The 19,904-nt window shown below is 40.4% G+C and overlaps 1 protein-coding gene across 7 annotated transcripts in view; it reads left to right on the top strand.

Moving 5' to 3' along the window:
• The window catches only part of GNB1 (G protein subunit beta 1), a 36,818-nt gene that overhangs the window by 14,041 nt on the left and 2,873 nt on the right, over nt 1–19,904 (top strand). For 4 of the 7 annotated variants that reach the window (XM_041463622.1, XM_041463623.1, XM_041463621.1 and 1 more), the window contains exons 2-10: nt 4,952–5,003; nt 10,930–11,037; nt 11,649–11,687; nt 12,305–12,411; nt 12,845–12,908; nt 14,624–14,786; nt 15,558–15,624; nt 17,184–17,385; nt 18,405–18,621. In XM_041463622.1, coding sequence (XP_041319556.1) covers nt 10,981–11,037; nt 11,649–11,687; nt 12,305–12,411; nt 12,845–12,908; nt 14,624–14,786; nt 15,558–15,624; nt 17,184–17,385; nt 18,405–18,621 — 916 coding nt within the window. In that variant the 5' untranslated portion in view covers nt 4,952–5,003; nt 10,930–10,980. Of the gene's footprint in view, nt 1–4,951; nt 5,004–5,781; nt 5,858–10,929; nt 11,038–11,648; nt 11,688–12,304; nt 12,412–12,844; nt 12,909–14,623; nt 14,787–15,557; nt 15,625–17,183; nt 17,386–18,404; nt 18,622–19,904 lie in introns of those variants that run through there. The other 3 variants (XM_041463626.1, XM_041463624.1, XM_041463625.1) reach the window with 2 other exon arrangements.

Raw genomic sequence — 19,904 nt, 5'->3', positions numbered from 1 at the left:
TTGTATGTGATGTTGTGTGTGAATGAGGTTACAGGGTGAAGGAATGTGGCCAGAGCTTTGCCAGGACCCTAGAACTGACCTTTATTCTTTAGCCAACAATTTTCCTGTGTTCTGTGCAGCGAGGAAAATTTTTTTATGTTCCAAATGTGATCTTAGATCCATCGAGCTGAGTAGAAAAAGTGCACAATTTCTTCAGGAGGAAAGCATTTCTGGAGTTCTACTTGAAACAAAACACAAAAACTCTCAGCATCAGTGACTCTAGCAATGGAACCTGTCACTCCATACTGAGCTATAGGTAATAGTGAAGCACTGGTGAAATCAGGTTGTTGAGTTGCAGCTATTTTTAGCTTGTGTAATTATCATTTTAGTCACACACTACATTGAAAATGGAAATTGGTGAGCACTCCAGCCAGCCAAACGTGGCTGCTGCAAGATGAGCATTAACACTGATCGACCTGATGCTTGTTTTGTGTGTACTTCCCACTAATATATGGAAAAATGTCTACTGAGCACAGCAACTGCTTCAGCTGGGAACTTGGCAATTCTTCAGCACAAGAAGCAGCCAATACCTCCCACAGAAACATTCAGCTGTGCTGGCCTTGCACGACACAAGTGCTTTCAGGAAGTTTTCGAAGGAGTTGTACAATCTCCTGTTGTCCCTAGCAGGGTGAGCTCTTTGGCAAACCTGTTAGGAAGGTACTGCTTGCTTTTCAAAGTTGGTGTGCTGGGAAATTACAGACGTGGCAGATGGTTCCCAGAAAGGAGACTTCAAATAAAGGAGGAGTTGTATCCTTTTGCTCCAGCGTATTTAGAGTTATGAATTCGGAATTATTATTTTATACTTCTCTAGGTTGTACTTCAAAGCTGCCCTTGGAGGAGGGGACTCAGCAAAGACTTGGATTTCTGGACTCCAGCTCTGCACTCCCCAAGGAAATTCTGAGCTGGAATTAACTAACTCTTGGAGGGGCACATGCAGATCCTGAAACATCCTTTGAGCTTCCAGCTGTCTGCTAGAGCACTTAATGTTTTTAGTTAGCCGTTAAACTGAAGATGGGATTTTTTGGGGAGTTTTTTGTATCCAGAACGATCTTGAAAGTTTAAATTTGAGACTTAATTACTGTTGCCTGGTGGCACATTGGAATTTCACGATGCTGGCAGTGCTTTGGCAAGGTGCTGTAATCTCTTGGGCATCTAGCTACTGTTCTGTGATAATAATCAGCTATGTAGACTGTAAGAAATGATTTTAATAAACTAACTTGCAGCTGCTGTTTCACAGCCATTATCTCTGCCTCGTAGGTGATATATTACAGTGATGATGATGCTGGGTACCTGAACAAGAGCAGCCTAAATTAGGAACTGCCTGGCTCCATCCAGCCATCCCTGCTGGCTCGGGGTGCAGAGCAGCAGAGCAACTGCACTTGAAATTGCTGGTTTATCTTCATAGTGATACTGAGGTTTGCTAGTAGGTTTTTGGATAAGTTTGAGGGGTTTTTTTTTGTTTTTTCTTCCCCTCCAGTGCAGGTATTTTTGTTTGAGTGCCTTGACTAAAACAGCCCTATGTGCCACTCTTGCAGGAGGATGTGTTCTTGTGTTCTGCGAGACATTTTTAAGATTCACGTGGTGTAATGGTTTTGAAAATCAGTTTTTACCGGTGTGGGTTGAGATCCATGTTAAATTGTGTTGATAAAACCACTCAAATACCATGTATACATTGATTGCATCCCCCACTGAGCACATCTCCAGCTTCTCCATGTTCTTGCAGCAGGGACAACTGCTGGGAGTCCTGGGCAAACCTTTTCCCAGGGTTTGAGGCTGATCCTCAGTATCTTCTCTGAAGCCTGGCCCCACATCATTGTATATGAATAGCTGGTGTGTTTAAACACAAGGATGCCTTTGCAGCAATTCAGATATTTAGCCTTGGCAGCTAGTCAATGTGTGTGTAAAGCAGTCTTGAGAAGGTTGGAATTACATGCAGAATATTTGAGTTTTAATCTCTCATTGAATCCATAGGTTAAGAGAAAAAGGTGTTTATCTGGTTAATGGCTTTGAAGAGGCTACAGTCAGTGTGTTTAATCTGCTTAGGAAGTTGCTTCATTTTGGAGGGTTATTCAGGTTTCCTGTGATGTTAAAATATTTCAGAATGCTTTCTGTACACTCCCAAGTCCTTTTTCTTCCCTGCATTCCTCAGCTTCTTGAAAAAAGTTGGTGTCTTCTGCAGAAATCTTCTTCATATGTAGACTTGTACCTGGACTGTGCTGGAGCTGAGATAAACTAGGCTGGTGAGGGGCTTGGAACAGAAGCCCTGTGAGGAATGACTGAGGGAGCTGGGAGTGTTCAGCCTGGAGAAAAGGAGGCTCAGGGGTGCTCTGGTCACTCTGCACAGCTCCTGAAAGGTGCCTGTGCTCAGCTGGGGCTGGGCTCTTTCTCCAGGCAGCACCGACAGAACCAGAGGACACAGACTCAAGCTGTGCCAAGGGAAATATAGGTTGGATATTAGGAAGAAGTTTTTTACGGAAAGGTGATAAAGTTCTGGAATGGCTGTCCAGGGAGGTGCTGGAGTCACCATCCCTGGGTGTGTTTAACAAAGCCTGGTTGTGGCACTGGGTTTAGTTGAGGGCTGGGTTGGACTCCATGGTCTTTAAGGTCTCTTCCAGCCTGGGGATTCTGTGAATTCTCTGAAATTTTAGGCTGGGTTGTCAGCTCAGAGTAACTGCTTCAGTATCTGTAACAAAAAAGGGATATTGGGCTAGCAGCAGTCAGTCAATTGATCATCATTTTCTTTACCCAGAAATGAAGTTTTTGACCTGTGGAGTTACTTTACTCTTTTTTAGCTGAAATGGCTGTGCTGGTTCTTCACTTGGAGCAGGAGGCTGTGGCCATCTGGGGACACTGGGAACACCAGCCCTGTGTGGGGCTGCCTCTCCTCCAGGTGCTTTGGTGTGATGCTTTAACCACTTGAACCATGCTCCAAGTGTTCTGTGGAACTTTTTGTTCTCTGCTGTTTTTGAAACCCCAGTTTTTGGTGTCAAGGACCTGCAGCTCTGGGCTCAGCAGGGCTGTCAGGGCAGCGTGTGGAGCTCCTCACAAGAACCCTTTACTGAGCCAGTGCTGCGGTGCAGGGAATGAACTGGCCTCTAATTTTCATGTTACTTTTACCAGGCTACATTTTAGCTAAAAATGGAAACTTGTGGCAATGCAGATCTTTTTTTCATGAGTAGCTTGTCTGCTTTTGTCCTTAAATGAGCTCCATCTTTAAGGTAGAATTGAAAATATCTCCGTTGCCAGGACTGCGTTCTGCGAGCATTGCAGGGTGCTTTCAGCATCCTCAAGTAGAAATTTAACCCTTTGAAAAATAAACTCAACTTCTGTGGAAAAGTTTGCTGTTATACTTCCTTCCTCTTCTTTCAGGCTGGTTAAAGTGGCTTGTTTTGTTTTGTTTTGTTTTTCTTTTTCTTTTTTGCAGAAGGCATATGAAATCTGCAACATCTCTCCTGCTTTAATGAGGGTGCAGCACAGGACAATAATGGTGTGTGTTTTGGTCTTTGCTATTGATATTCTGTGTGCTGTTAGTGCACCAGCATAAATTTACTTGTTTATATTTCAGGTCATTTTTTCAGAATTTCATTAGATTTCATTATCTCTATAGTGGGGGCAAATTTTTTGCCTGTCAAGACTTCTGAAAGTTGACTGGAGTTGCTCTGTTTCAGAATTTAAAATGGTCACATCATGCTTTTGTGTCTGGAGAGTGGAGTTTGGCCTCTAAGTGTGAGTTACTGTTATGTCCTAAAGTGTGTTGTTCTGGCAGTAACAAACAAAACTGCTTACTCTGTGATGGTTTCATAATCACAATATTAAAATGTTTATCTATAAATGAGCTTGGGTGAGGATGATCCATATCCTAAGTAGCTTAACCTCCATACCAGACACTGAAGTGGTTTGTAAATTCTCCAGCTAGTAGTGAACTGTAAAATCAGAAACATGCATTTCATATGAGATTTCAGTTGGAAGTGTGTGGAGTTTTAGGCTGGCATTTCTTAAAATGATTTAAGGTCATTTTGCTTCAGTACCTTCTTGCTTTGTGCTCAGAATAATCTCACTTGTCCTGATGCAGCAGCTTTGTACACTGAGGGGTCCCCTGGCGTCACCCCCAGCCCTTGTCTTGGTGTATGACAGAGCCAGGTCCAGCTGTTTGGGATGTAGAAATGATTGTCAGTGTTTCACATCTTGGGGTAAACTGAAACATTGCTTTGTGCTGCCAGGGCAAAAAACTGTTTCAAAATTTCTTACATTTTTGCCCTTGCTGCAAAGGCAGTTTGTTAAACCAGTGCAGTCCAGACTGTGAGTGTGTGAGTTCCTGAATGTGTCAATTCTTTTTGTACTTTCTGATATCATCAGTGATTTAAAGTTGTAACTCTTCCAGAAGAGCGGTGTGCTCTCACTTGAGCTCATTAGTAGGAGGTTTATGTAACTTCTTCTGGTAAAATAGATATCATGATATTTAACTGTGCTCAGAAGGCAAATGGAGCTCAGGGGTGGGATTGAGCAGAAATAATTCCAGTGTGTTGAAAATGCTGATCTGGGGAGGGGGCACTTTGTAGTACAGTGAAAACTGTGTGAGTGAGACTGTATTTTCTTCTAATCCTAAATTCTCTAATAGCATGGACTTCTCTCTCACTAGGGCAGGAGGATGATCTCAGGATTGCAAGAGTTTTTTTGGGAAAAGAAGGTCAAAATGAGCTTCTTGACACAAACTCATCTTTTGGTTGTGTTACAGGAAATAAAACTGTGCCCGTTTCCTTCATGAAGGCAGGCCAGCTGCTCAAGTTAGCTGACAGAAATATCTGCACTTTAGTAGTTTGATTTCTGTTAGATTTGTTGAGGAATTCGTGCTCTTTTGTGGTAATTACATTAATTGTGGTTTTGGTGTCTTTTTTTTTTTTTTTTCCTCCAGAATTTACATGTTTGACAGCAGAAGTTGGCTTTCTACTGTAGTGAGAGAAAATGTAAGTAGAGAAAAAAGATTTTTTTTCTAGTCCTTGAGAAACATCCTATTTTTAAAAAGTGGTTAATTCAGATTTTTGGCTGTTCATCTGTGCAAGCCTAAAGTACATGTTTTCTCCTTTAGCATGTGTATTCTTGTGTCAACAGGAAGGATTTTAAAATGGCCAGGAAACCTGCTAAATAATAGATGTTAGTGCCTGCCTTCTGTCAGAGAGGGAACTGGCAAAGCAGAGGGAGACCACAGATGAAACTGTTTCATCTCAGTGGGGCAGGGAACTGTAATAAATAAAATGATGAGAATAGTCATTCTCTCATGAATGAAAAATTACTTCTCCACCATGTTTGACAAAAGAAGGCCAAATTTCTTTTGAGCAAAGTGGCTCTTGTCAGAATGTTCTTTTCAATGTGTCAGTGTTATTTAAACAGAACCTAACAGTTTCAGAGTTTATATTCTGTGTAATTGTAATTATTACTATTGTTCTTGGAGCAGTAAAATCTTCATTACCTTCCAGACTTTAGCTTAAATGTCTGTGAGGAACATTGCTAATTGGCCAAGTATTTGTAGAGTTAAATCTGATATTTTCAATTTTACCTGTTTTTCAAAAAGCAGGCAGCAGGCTTTATTCCTCTGCCCATATCTCCCTCTGGATCCAAGTGAACCCTGAATTTTATCTTCCATTTTAGTTCATATAAATGAGAGAGAGAGAACACCTCAAATTTGTTCCACAAGCAATTCTGATCTCACTGCATTTCCCACAGAATAAAAGAGAAACAAGAAATCCATCTCTGCTGCTGAAAACAAAAAGAACCCTCAGCTTTTCAAAGGCACTGTGACGTCAGCTCACTGTAACTAACAGTGAGTTGTGGATAATTCCTTTGTCATTGTGAAAATGTCCAAGCTGCTGTGCATGTTGCTAATAGGATTTGTGGTATCTGCTAGATTAGCACAGCTTCATTTAATCAGATGTCCTGCTCTGGGACTGTCTGCTGGCCATGCTGGGAGCTCCTTGTTAAGGCTGCAAAGTTTGGGCTCCGGTTTTGCAAATATTTTGCTTTTTATCCATGTTGGAGCGATGGGTATTGGCAGGAAAGTGGTTGAGGGAACAAATGTCAGCCAGCCTGTTCATGGGAGAAAAGGGATTTGCTAAACCTCCTTAGAGAGTTACTGTGCTTGAGTAAAATATGAACAATTTAGCTTTAAACCTCTGTGTTACCAGACTTTGCATCCACAGTGGCTTGGTGGGATTGTGTTAGGCTGTGGTAGTAATGTCTGCTAAAAATACCTTGTGGCAAGCAAAGTTTGACCAGCAGGGGATAGAAATTTGAAATATTTGACTTAATGATAGCTGTGATTTCAAATGTGGGTTTTTTTTTCTTTTAATTTGTAGAGATTATTCTCAGGACAGAGAGAGGGTAGAAGACTCCATCCTTTTTTTTATATATAGGAACAGTGTAAGAAAATTAAATGAAGAAATTTTTAGTAAGCATTGCTTCATTAATGTTACCAGCAGAGGAATTTCAGAGAGGAATAATATTTAATAGTGTTTGGATGAGTTGTATCCAGCTCTCAAGTATCAGGCTACAAATAAACATGAGGGTGTTAATGATAGCTTGCTTTCAGTAACTGGATTTAATTGGAAGCACAGTTTGAGCTGTGGCAAGGACACTGGAGTTGTTACAATGAAATGAGTGGATTTGAGTTCTTCCTCAACCTTTAAATTTTTCTGTCACTATTTTCTGAGCAGTGAGTGAATAATTCTTGTTCTTTAAATAAGAATTAGTCCAAAAATTTTTAGTATGCATTGCTTCATTAATGTTACCAGCAGAGGAATTTCAGAGAGGAATAATATTTAATAGTGTTTGGATGAGTTGTATCCAGCTCTCAAGTATCAGGCTACAAATAAACATGAGGGTGTTAATGATAGCTTGCTTTCAGTAACTGGATTTAATTGGAAGCACAGTTTGAGCTGTGGCAAGGACACTGGAGTTGTTACAATGAAATGAGTGGATTTGAGTTCTTCCTCAACCTTTAAATTTTTCTGTCACTATTTTCTGAGCAGTGAGTGAATAATTCTTGTTCTTTAAATAAGAATTAGTCCACTGGGATCCTGAGTATATCTCCATTTGCAGGAAGCACGTGGAAGCTCTGTAAGGCTTCCTGCAGCTGAAAAATTCAGTGCAAAGCTGTTGGGGACACATACTCAGACTGGACATACCTAACTCTGCTCTTACACAGGAATACAGCTCAGATTTAGAGAAAAGCAAACCTTGAGTTGTTCCTTTGACATAAATGATGTGATCAATCCTTTTGACACAGCTGAATTGTGAAGTTTTCTTGTGTATGGAAAGTAACAAATCAGGCAAAGTCAGATTTTCCCGTGTGGGAAACAGAGGAACAAAGTGACTCTGCCGTGGGGTACCCTGTCAGAAATGAGGGATTTGGGTCGTCTGGGGGAGTGGGGAATAGGGAATGGCCTGAAGTGCACAGGTTGTTATCCAGCCAGGGCAGAATTACCCACAAGGTGGACTGGTCTACAGGATTAGGGGAAATAAGCTTAGACCAGAGACACTTAAGCACTTCAGCCCCTGGAAAGGTCTTGAGGGGGTTGAAGAAAGTGAATATTATTCCAGAGAAGCTGCCTGCAGGGACACACTCACATAGTCCAGAGAAAGTGAGGTAAGCAGGAGTTTGGCTCCTATTCTGTTCCTGTTTCTGCACTACTCTGGGGGTAATTTGGGAAAAAGGAGTGTGGAACTTCAGGAGTGGCTTTTTTTCTTGATTTGGAAATGCACTGACTTCTTTGGAAAGTCCAGAAATAGGATCATCATCCACATCAAGCTTAGAGATTCTTCTAGAAACCTTCTTGTAAAACAGGGTTAAATGCCTTTAGAACATGCCAAGAAATAAAAATCTATTTCATGATACTCATCATGATACTCATTTGTGCTTGTTTGTGATAAGCAGAGACTGTTCAATATATGACCCATGTTTGTAATATAAATAAATCTGTATAAAATTTTCCATGTATCAAGAGTGAGAATGGATAAAAGCATTTTTACCCATACATTCTTCTGTCTTTTAAAGTCTTTTAAAGATACTTTTTTTAATACAAGACTAGTAACCTCTGATTTACAGTACAGCTAAAAAGGACATGGGAGGCTGGAACCCTTTTTTCCTCCCACAGATCTCATATTTCTACCATAAATTCAATTGTCTAAAACTCAGTATAAAAGAAATAGTGGAACAGCCAAGCTGGTTTGCTGTTTGTCCCATAAATTTTACAGTTTGCTTCAGAGAACTCCTATATTTTAAAGCCCTTGGCTGCTGTAGGATTGTCATTTCCTGAGTGAGTTCAGTCCTGTTGGCAGGAATTAGCACTTCCTGTTGATGTTGAAACAACAAAGACTACAAAGAGAATGTGGAAATGTGCTTTAAACAATTCCTATGGATGCTGACAGAAAGGCAGTGCAGAGTTTGGAGTTGCTTGGAATGCACAGGGCCTATGTTGGAATTCTCAGAGTGGATCTATCTTCAAGATGGGAACTTAGATGGATACAAGATGGGAAAATGAACTTTCTTAATGTGACTTTCTTCCTAGGATAAGGGTTCATCTCCTTAGGCCTCTCCCTGTTCCATGCAGAGAAGTTTTGTTTCATTTAAATGCAAGAGAATTCTCTCTCACAGTGCACAAATTCTGCAGAAATAAATGGGTGCTATTTTAAGGAGAGCATATCTGCTCTGACTGACGTGAGATTATTCCTCCTATTGTATTTTTAAATAAAACTGCATGTAAAATCTTCACTGTAGTTCCTTGTACCTGCAGCTGGAATTCTTGGTGTCCTGAGTCTTTATTGCAGTCTCATCAGTCAGTTGCTGTGACCTTGGGCAGAACACCAAAGCTTTGGGATTTCTTGCTCTAAAATAGGAATGATAGCATCTCTAAATTCTTTGTCTGGTGGTCAGTGTTTGCTTACTAGGAAATGATCTTAATATATTAACTCAGGGAATGGCAGAACTGGAAATGAAGAAGCTGAAAGATCTGAAAAATCACAGTTTATTCTTAAATTAACTCCTTTGTGACAAAAGCAGTGCATTAGAGTTTCACCATGTGTGTGAACTGCCCAGGAGCTGCAGACATGCTCAAAATTCTAACAGATATCCAGCCCAGAGTGTTTGTCTGAGATGCAGAGTGAACAAAACATCTTGAGAAACAAAAGAGCATTCCAAAGAGAAGCAGGATAATGAGACACTCAGCATGGGTTTTGTCTTAGCTGGATTTTGGGCTGAGCTGACCAAGCAATCTTAAAGGGGCTTAGAGATGACCCTGGAACCAGAAGAGAGAAGGAAGAGACCCAGTTTCACAATGAAGTAAAAGGGCCTTGAAGTTGTGTGAGTGGAGGTTTTGGGAGAGGAGCCAACTAAAATTCCTTTTCTAAGACACTGTGGGTTTCAGAGAAGAGGAAAAAATGGTAAATGATGCTGTGACAAGATCTGGCATCTGTTCCTGGAGGTTTTCACTTTGGAATAACTACTATGGAGAGAGCTGCAGCCTAAGTCTGGTTCTGGGGGATAGAAATATTTAGGGAATATTGAAGTCTGAACTATTTTGAAGCTTCTTTTAACAGTGATGTTTGTTCTACTACACTGATTTACCTTGACAGTATGTTCTCTGTTATTGTGACTGCATAAAAATTTGGAAGTTATCCTCATCTTTCTCCTTGGGAAGGGCTTTAAGAGGAAAACAAACCCTACATGCTTGCAAAGATAAATAAGCTGATTAAATCTTAACAGAATAATGTGTAAAGCTGCTAGCAAAGCATTTCCTTTATTTAATGGCAAAGGGTCAATTCTGGCTAATAAAATGTTCTAAAATCACACATATCAGTGTCCATTTATAAACTCCAGGTGTTCTGTGTAGTATTTGAAATTGGAACCAATTAATCTTGTTCTGCAATAAAAGATAAAATTCATCAGCATCTTCCATTGCTGTCAAGCTGCAGAGATTTTAAAACAAAAAGTTAAGGAAGAGCTGAGTTGGGGATGTGGAATGCCAGCAGTATCTTTGTGGAGCAGAGACTTTCAAAGATAAGTTGTACATTTAATAGGAAATATGGCTGTTGTGATACTGGGGAACAGCCCAATAGTTGAGCAGCTCTGAAGGCAAAAGCTGAGGTGGTTTCAGTGGTTGTGATGTTTCATAGAGCCTCTTCTTGCTGGCTCTATAAAATATCTGTAATTTGGTGCCTATGGATACTGGGAAAACAGAGGCTTAGAGGGGAGAAGTGTCTGATGGATGTGGTTTCTCAAACTCCTGCCCTCAGCCCAGAAAAAAAATCCCTGGTTTTACTCTGACAACTCGTTCATGTTACAGTCTGCTCAGACATTTTAGCAGCTATCAAATGAAATCCTGAACATTTGTGAGTGATCTCCTTTTCTCCGGATAGCAGAACAAAATTTTTCATAACTATGATGTTGCAGACAGTTCTTAGAGAGAGCATTTTGCAGGTGCTTGTGTCAGTGTAAATCCTTTTTCTTTTCTGGGAGGATTCCTTACTCTGGTCTGAAGAGCTGCAGGGAAGTTCTGACTTCCGTGTCTAAAATTGGTGTTACCTGCTTACTTAGTCTTGGACAGCTTGAATTTATACAAAAATGAATCAGAACATGAAAAAAGGAATGAAAAAAAGAAAAAATGAGGAGGCCTGGAGGAGAGAAATAAGTCCACATTCTATTTTATTTCCTGTGGCTGGAAGGAAAGCAATCCATTTGTGACAAGACCTTACTCTGAGGAGGTTTCAGACACACATTTCCATCTGTGTTCCTGTGTCTATAAATCAGTGCCATTTTTTTCAAGTTTGAAGTGGTTGAAAGGACTTGTAATTTCAAACTCTGTCTTCCCCTAATTGTCCTGCTTGTGACCTGTTTTTCAGATTTCTGGTTGTTTCAGAGGTGGCAGTGGAGCACACCTTTAGCACAGGAAAATGAGCGAGCTTGACCAGTTACGCCAGGAGGCCGAGCAACTGAAAAACCAAATCAGAGTATGTATTGTGCCTCAGCACAAATGAATGTGTCCTGAGGAGGGCAGAAATGATGCCTTAAATGTTTCCCCAATGTCAGAGTTAATGAAGAAAGGGAAAGCATATATGGCTGCCTTAGAAAATTACTTTTTGGTCTTTTATATTGCTTAGGAAATAATAGTTACAGAAGCAATGCTCAAAATTGCTGATGAAAATGAATGTTTACTGAAGTTTGTCTGAGCTAGGGCATAACTAAAGTTTAAAAAACTGCTGAAAATAAGGTCAGTGATAAAGTTTGTCAGAGCTTTGTCCAGTAAGTTCTTAAAAACCTCTGAGGTTGGAGGCTGCACAGACTCTCTGAACACTCCAGCAGTTCCACTGCTGGAGTGTCTTTGTGGTGAAAGTCATGTTGCTTTTCTTCCAAAGAAGAAGAAATTTCAAAGTTAAATGCACAATGTGTGTTGGCAGCAGGCAGTGTATTATGGTAATGCTGCTGTTAGGATGGGTCCTCTCTGGGTGACAAGCAGAAATGTTCTCTGAACCTTGGGTTCAGGGGGTTTCATCAACTTGACAAAACAGAGAAAGAAATGTACAGAACTCCATCCAATTTCTCTAATTTCCATCTCTTGCAGGATGCTAGGAAAGCATGTGCAGATGCCACCCTGGCTCAGGTAAGAATTTCAGAGTTTAACAGGAATTAAGAAAATATGTTTCATTTACAAAAAGAAGATGCTGTGTAAGAAGGTGAATGCAAGTGAATCTGGTTTTGCCTCCTGTAGCAATTTTTTATTTTGCCTTTGGGTGTTTTCTTCCAGGAAATAAGTACATGTTTGTCCAGTTCCTGAGAGCAGTGGCCTTGAGCAGTGATTTCTTGGAGTGACTCAGGGCACATTTCTGCTGCTTAATGGAAAATAATGCTCTGCCCTGGAGCTGGGAGCAATACTCTTGTTACCCTGATAATCAGAACCATAAGGCCTGCTGAGGTTAAACTTCTTCAATGTCTGCCACATTTATCTGTGCAGGAGGAGAAAACCCAGATCAAAGGTCTGAAATCCTGGAAGTCTAACAAGATATGACCTAAACAAAACAATTTCTGGGAGTGTTTATAAATGCAATAGGTTGCTTGAGTTATGTGATAAAGACATGCTACTTAAAATGACACAACTTGTGAATGGGCAATTGGAAAAAAAATCAGTATTGAGAATGTTGGCCTGTGGGAATTGTGTGTGAGATATTACTTGAGAAGAGTGAAGGGAAGAGCTCAGTGTGGGACATTTTCCTGTTTCAGATCACAGCCAATATCGACCCAGTGGGGAGAATCCAGATGCGCACCAGGAGAACACTCCGGGGACACCTGGCCAAAATTTATGCAATGCACTGGGGGACTGATTCCAGGTGGGTGCAGAGCTGGCTCACGTGGCTTCACTGCTCTCTAGAAAGTTGAGTGCACAGGCCTTGGGACCACATGGAATTAATAATTCTGAGAGAAGTCAGAAACACTGAATGCCACAATTTTCCTCCGTGTTTTTGTAATCCAAGCCTATATTTGATGCCAAAATCCCAGTCCTCATCTACTTGCCTGAAAAATACAGTAGTGGTGCCACATGAATTCTGAGGAACTGTGGAAATAAAGTAGATGCCATTATCAGTTGTCTTTTTTTTTTTTTTTCGTTTTTTTTCCCTTTCCTGTTAACTACTGATCAATTTAAAGAGAAAGTAAATGCCACAGGTATTGGCTGCTTTCATTCTCCTTTCTTTACAATGTTCATCACAAAGGTGTTCCTTGGCTGCCCACAATGATTGTGTTTCCCTGCTGTTTCCTCTCTAGGCTTCTAGTTAGTGCCTCCCAGGATGGCAAACTTATAATTTGGGACAGCTATACTACAAACAAGGTAAGGCCAGCTGATCCATTGCTGTGTAATTCACTTGTGAAAGCATCAAAAAGAACTATTCCTCATCATCATTTTGGATATGTTGCTTTCCTAGTCCTAAATCCAAATTTTGAATTCTCTAAAACAATCAAGTTGTATGTAAAGAGCACAGCAGTGTCTTCAGTGTGTGAAAATGTGCACCACAAATGGAGAGCAAGGAAAGACTTCCTTCTAAAGAATGTTTTAATTTGTTTTCATGATGCAGAAAAGTGATTACCAGAGAGCAGGCAGTGATGAGCATCTTGCACCAGAAGGGGCAGAGATTTTGGCATAGCCAGATTAATTTGTTGTCTGCAGTGAAGTCCTGAAAACCTGACATGTTCTAATGAGTCATCACTTGGTGGCTGCAATCACATGAGGCAGTTCAGGACTACTTTTACTTTCATTTGACAGTGATTGGTATTTTCTGATCATGGCTGCTGTTCCAGGGCTGCCAGCAACTCCCATGTAGCTCCTTGTGGTCAAGGTGACAGAGCTGCTTGGGGCTCGTGCATGGAACTGGTTTATTCCAAATAAATTGTCCTAACTTAGCTCTTTGTAGCATTAAAATCAATGTGACCAGTGCATTGGAGCAAATGGCATCACTTTACTAAAAAGTTAATATAATATGGTTTGCAAATTAAAAATAAACTCTCTCATTTTTACCTTCATCCTCATCCTTTGACCCCAGCCTGCAGGTAAATGTCATCCAAATTACTGTGACTGCTGTAGGATGGTGAAATCATCACTGCATCCCATGATTTCTGGATTGGTATCTTCAATTCTTACATCAATGCTAATTAATCCATGCAGTATTCTTTTGGCAGTTCCAGAACACACTGGGAGTAACACAGTGTTGTCATCAATTTGATTTTTGCCTAATTATAAAATAAAATGGCTCAAGGTGAATATTCCAAATAACAGATACTATTGGAATATTCTAGACTTCTTGGTAGAAGACTTCCAAAAATGATCTGATTGTGGTTTTAGGACAGGTTTGGAGGTTTTTTAACACTGATTCCTGGCTGTTCCTCTGCTGCTAATGAAGTTTTTCCTAAAGAAATTCAGACACATTGTTAATATTGTATGAAATATCACCATATGTCTTAGGGCACCAGCCCTTTCCTAAAGACTGCATGAACAAATTTAAGGGATGAACACAATGAGTTAACAAGACAGAACAGGTTTAGCTTCTATAATTATCTAAAAAAAGTTCTTTGAGCACAGAATGACAAGGAAACATGGGGTAGTTATTTAAATGTGAAGCTTGATTGCTTGCAGTGGGTTTCCAAAGAAGGATTTAAATGGCAGTGGAAGCAGCGATTTCCTTACTTGTTCATTCACAGCATCTAAGCCTGGAATTGGCAGTTTTGCTGACTGTGCTTGGAAGTCAATATTTTCCTGAACCTATAATAAACCAATAGTAATCAGAGCACTGAAATGAAATATTCACTTTGGACCAAAATCGCTGATGAAACTGGATTCAGGAAAAGCAAATCTGAGGTTTTATTACGTCACTACTTGTTCTGACGAGCTTCGTATGCAAGTTACCCTCAAAATAGTTCAATACTCAATTTTATTCTTGCTTCTCTGCCAAAAACATGATGCCTGTCTTGAGAGACAGGTGAAAAACTTCCTTTTGGTGCATCACTGAGTGCAGATTCTGCAGCTGAAGTCCATACCTGTCTGTGTTTCAGGTGCATGCGATTCCCCTGCGCTCCTCCTGGGTCATGACTTGTGCATATGCTCCCTCTGGGAATTACGTGGCTTGTGGTGGGCTTGACAACATCTGCTCCATTTATAACTTGAAAACTCGTGAAGGGAATGTCCGTGTCAGCCGTGAGCTCGCTGGGCACACAGGTGGGTGCTGCTCAGAGTTACCTCAGCACAGTAAAAATGAAAAAAAAACCTCTTCAAATATCATTTCCTAATAATGATCTACTTCTTTCCTCAGGCAGGAGCTTAGCTGCAGACTGCTTGGTTTTAAATGTTTTTAAACGGTTTTTCAGCTGTAAAATTGAACAAAAACTTACAGCTGGAAGTTGATGTTTGCAGGTTTTCATATTTTCTGCTGTAGTTTGAATTCTGTGCTTTGTGAAATGGAGGTGGTTGGCAGGCAGGCTGATTCTGTAATCAGAGTGGTTCCACTGATGGTTTGGCAGATGGGAGTTCAGGAAAAAAGATACTTCAGAACATTCAGATGAACTTCTTCAGTGCTGCTGTTGGGAAACATTCAGTGTCCATGCTCAGGTCTTTGTACTGACCAGGAATGCAGTTTATTTTTCCTCAATGGTTGTGGTACAGTTGAGGTCATCAGCATTTGTTGCTGCTGGATGCAGTGAGTCTGAGATGCACTTTCTAAGAAAGTTGGGGGTGTGCAGTGCAGGCTCACTTGGATTCCACACTTTTGTCCCCCTTCCTGTGGTTGGGTCAGGGTGGTCTCTAAAAGAGCCAAACCACATTTTGTCCAAACCATTGCAGATTCCTACATAAAAGTCATTTGTTGCATTTTAGGCTTTCAGTGTGTTTTGCTGCAGCTTCAGGAGAGGAGGAAGTAGCTTATTAGCAAACCAATTTGCCTTTGAAGGGTAATCTCTGGCCTTATTTGTGCACCTTTTATTCTGTTTCCAGGCTACTTGTCCTGCTGTCGTTTCCTGGATGATAATCAGATCGTCACCAGCTCTGGTGACACCACTTGGTAAGCTGGGACATGGGGACAGCACTGTCAGGAAGGGCTTTTCTAATCCATTTTCTGTGCCTGAAGGAAGCTTTGTCCTTCACAAACTTCATCATCACCCACAAGACTCTGGTGATACTTCTCATATGTCACTTTTTGCTGGTAATTTCAACCCTGTGAGCTTTGGCTGTTTCCTTGTGCCCATGTTCTGAAGAGCCTGACCTAATTCTGTGTTAAGATGTTCTGGGAATTTTTTTCTTCATGTAACTATATGGCTTTCAGAAATAACTGTATTAGACTAATGATTTTCCTCCAAAGTCTTTTTGTATTCAGTATTTATTACTTAAACAGTCATGTTTGGATATTTCTAATACAGAATGCAGTTAATATTGTTATTCAGAAGAGCTCCTAGAAAATATTCTCCAGTGACAATAGCTGGGTTTTTTGAGGAGAATGTAGGTGTATATCTTCATAAATACTGGCTTCTGAACTAAAAAAGGCCTCCATCTTTTTTTCATAGATTTTTCTATTATATCTGTTTCTTAAAAGCATTGCAGTTCTCTCAAGCAGCAGCACTTAGAGCAAAGGCTGTCTAATAAATACCTGTCCTACACAATGCCAGTCTCTTTGAATGCCTGATTCTGAGTAGCTGTGGAATATATATGGGATTAAAACCAAAAATGTTTCTCAATATGTGTTGGTGTTTAGAGAACCCAAAAACTATAACAAAATGAGAGGGTTTGTAGAAATTATGCTCTTTGTAAGAGAATGCAGCTGCTTCAGGAGTTCTGTAGTAATTCTGCAGCTGTCCTTGACATCACCTCAGTTCATCAAAAGACTTAATCAAAATACAGGAATCTCTTGTTTGCCTGGTTTGAACCTGCTGCTGATGGCTCTGGTTTGCTGAGAAATTGCAGAAATCAAAAATCCCAACTTCCTCAAGTGTTTAGACCTCTTCTTAAGGAGGTGATAGTGTTCTTTCATCCTTTTATACTCTTAATTATCACTGTAGTAGGCATTTGGCTGACTTGCAACTTTAAGATCAGACATAATTCACAAAGTTACTCATCCTCTGTGAGTTTATAAAGATGAGAAATGCTGGCTCAGCTTTTGCTGTAGCCTTACCACTGCTGCTTTAATTGAAGCTGTGGTAGTACTGGATAACAGCCATGGCAGAGAACTTTGGGATGAGCAGCTCTCAGTGCCAGTCATCAGTTTTTTCCACTGTTTTTCAATTTAAAACCCTCCCAATGCTTTAAAATTAAGGATAGCTTTAAGGTCTTCTATACACAATTAATCAGCCAAACCAAAAATGTTTATTTCTATTGTCAGCATCGATGTTATTAATACTTGGAGTTTTACTTCAGCAATGATAAAAAAACCTCACGAAGGAGCACAGACCTGTTGATTTTTTCGCAATTAATCTGCAACAGCCAAATAATTCAACCAAAAATGTTTCTTTTCATTATCAGGATCAATATTCTTAATATTTGGGAGTTTTACCTCAGCAGTGATAAAATAAACCTCACAAAGGAGCACAGACATGTTGATTTTTTGCCTCTTTAATGGTTTTTTTCCAGTGCTCTCTGGGACATAGAAACTGGTCAGCAGACAACCACATTTACTGGGCACACTGGAGACGTGATGAGTTTGTCCCTTGCCCCCGATGCCCGGTGTTTTGTTTCTGGTGCCTGCGATGCCTCTGCCAAACTGTGGGATGTCAGAGAAGGAATGTGCCGGCAAACCTTCACCGGCCACGAGTCGGACATCAACGCCATCTGCGTAAGTACCTGCTCCCTTCAGCTTGGCCTGTTTCTCAGCTCTCCAGCAAAATCTGTGAGAGTTTTGCCTCATGTCTGGGAGGAATGATGAGGATATCAGAAGGATAATTAATTACTTTGTTATATTATTCTGTGTTATATTCCACTACATCTAAACTGAATCTGCCCAGCGCTCAGCTGCCCAAACAGTCCTGACACACACAAGCTTGGCCCTGATAGGCCAAGGAAACAAAGCAGCATCACTTTGGGTAAACAGTCTCCATATTGCATTCTACTTTTGCACAAACACAGGCACAGCAAATAATAAGAATTGTTTTGATCATTCTTTTCTCTGCTTCTCTCACTTATGGTTGTGTTCAAGGGTGCCAGGACAAGGGAAAAGATGAGAATCTTGACTCCATGTTTCAGAAGGCTGATTTATTATATTATGATATTATATTATATTAAAATGTTATACTAAAACTATATTAAAAAGAATAGAGATAATCCATCAGAAAGCTAGAAAGGAATAGAAAAGAATAATAACAAAAGCTTGTTGACTCTCAGAGAGTCTTTGGTTATTAAGTAGAAACAATCCACATGGACCAATCAAAGATGCACCTGTTGGCAAACAACCTCCAGAACACATTCCACAGCCATCAAATAGTTAATTGTTTATATTTCTGTTCTGAGGCTTCTCAGCTAGAATAGGAGAAAAATCCTAGCAAAGGATTTTCATAAAAATATCGTGGTAACACTGCTTCTCTCACGTTCAGAGAATGTGAAACCCGCACAGCATGATGGAGTATTCTCAGGGGTTTTTAAAATAAATTCGTAGAGCTGAGAGAATCACCTGAAACTTGGTGTTTTAGGAAACACCAGGAAACAGGGAAAATGTGGAAACTGGTGTTGGTTCATGAGTTTCTTCACTGGGTTTGCCCATATCCCAGCATGGGAAGGTGCAGCCTCCGGTTTGCTGTGTTTGTGTGATGCAGAGGGGTTAATTCTGAAACCATCTGTGTTTTTATTCTGCCCATGAAGTTCTTCCCCAACGGCAACGCCTTTGCCACGGGCTCGGACGACGCCACGTGCCGGCTCTTCGACCTGCGGGCTGACCAGGAGCTGATGGTTTATTCCCATGACAACATCATCTGTGGCATCACCTCTGTAGCATTTTCCAAGAGTGGCCGCCTGCTCCTAGCTGGGTATGATGACTTCAACTGCAACGTGTGGGACACGCTGAAAGCTGACAGAGCAGGTAAATAAATGGGTTTGAGTGCTGGACATTTAATTGGAGTGTCCACCCCTGGGAGATCCAAGGAATGTCTGGATGTGGCACTCAGTGCTCTGGGCAGGGTGACAAGGTGAGGAGCAGCCACAGGTTGGGCTCGATGGCCTTGGTGGCCTTTTCCAATCTCTGAATGTGTGATGTGAGTCTCAGGCACAGATCTGTCAGCACTCGCTGTCTCAACTTCAGAACTCTCTGAAAACTTCTGTAGGCTGCCCTGTGATGTACAAATCCTGCTCAAAGATGGATGATGAGAACAGGATGATTGCCATTAAAAACAAGGGCTTGGGGTGGAGGGATATTCTTTTTTAGACTTTATGGCTTTGTTTATGCATTAACTATTCAAAGCAATTCAACATTAATGTTGCTATTTATACACAAGAATTTTTTTCCTGGTATTTGTAGCAGTAGTTGTAGAGACAACCAGCAAAACAACAGAGACTGTGGAGTTTATCTTTTGAGGAAACAAACATGAAATTCATGGTCCAAATATGAAGAGAATTTAACTTCAGGTCTTCAAAATGAAAACTTTTGTTGGAAAAAAATGTATAAATTAGGCCACACATGTTTCATTACTCTGATCAGAATAGGAGATGAGAAGAATACTCTGTGTATTGAAATGTTCCAAGACTGCAGATTTCCAGGCAGATTTGGCACTTCTGATATTAAACACTTCTATATTTTCTGGTATTGGCACTTCTGTATTAAACACCTTTGTGGTTGAGTGTTCAGTATAAGTATTTAAGACTTCTTGGTGCTGATTTTGTTCTACCAAATTGTAGCACTTCCTATTGCTAGTGGGAGAATGAGGAGAGTCCTGTGAGCACTCTAATTCATGTAGAAAGATTAATTTCAAGTCTATCAAGAATATCTTGGCTCAGTGCTGTGGACTGGAAAGCTTGAACATAATTAGGTTTTCTTTTTACCTCCTTGAAGCTGTTAAATTAAAGGGGATGGAGGAAAATGTTGTCTCCCCTAATTTTTCTGTTTAGTGTCTCAATTCTTGCTTTTAATGGTGCTATAATTGAATTGTATTAGACCTCCATATTGACAAATAGATTGTATGGAGAAGCCTGTCTTGTGAATATAGTAAGAGAAAATTTGATGAAAAATGGTTTAGAGTTCATAACACAATTCCGTTTAACTTCTGGTTTTAAAAGCAAATTTTTTACAAATGTAAAAATTTTGTAAAATTTAACTGATCTTTATCACTGTTGAGGAGCAAAAGCTGTGCAGTGCATGGTTAAAGTGAC

This window comes from Pyrgilauda ruficollis, unplaced genomic scaffold, assembly GCF_017590135.1.
Source record: "Pyrgilauda ruficollis isolate IOZ18807 unplaced genomic scaffold, ASM1759013v1 scaffold169, whole genome shotgun sequence".
NCBI classification, from domain to species: Eukaryota; Metazoa; Chordata; class Aves; order Passeriformes; family Passeridae; genus Pyrgilauda; species Pyrgilauda ruficollis.
Note: the sequence above shows the minus strand (reverse complement) of the source record. Positions and strands in the feature narration are given on the sequence as shown.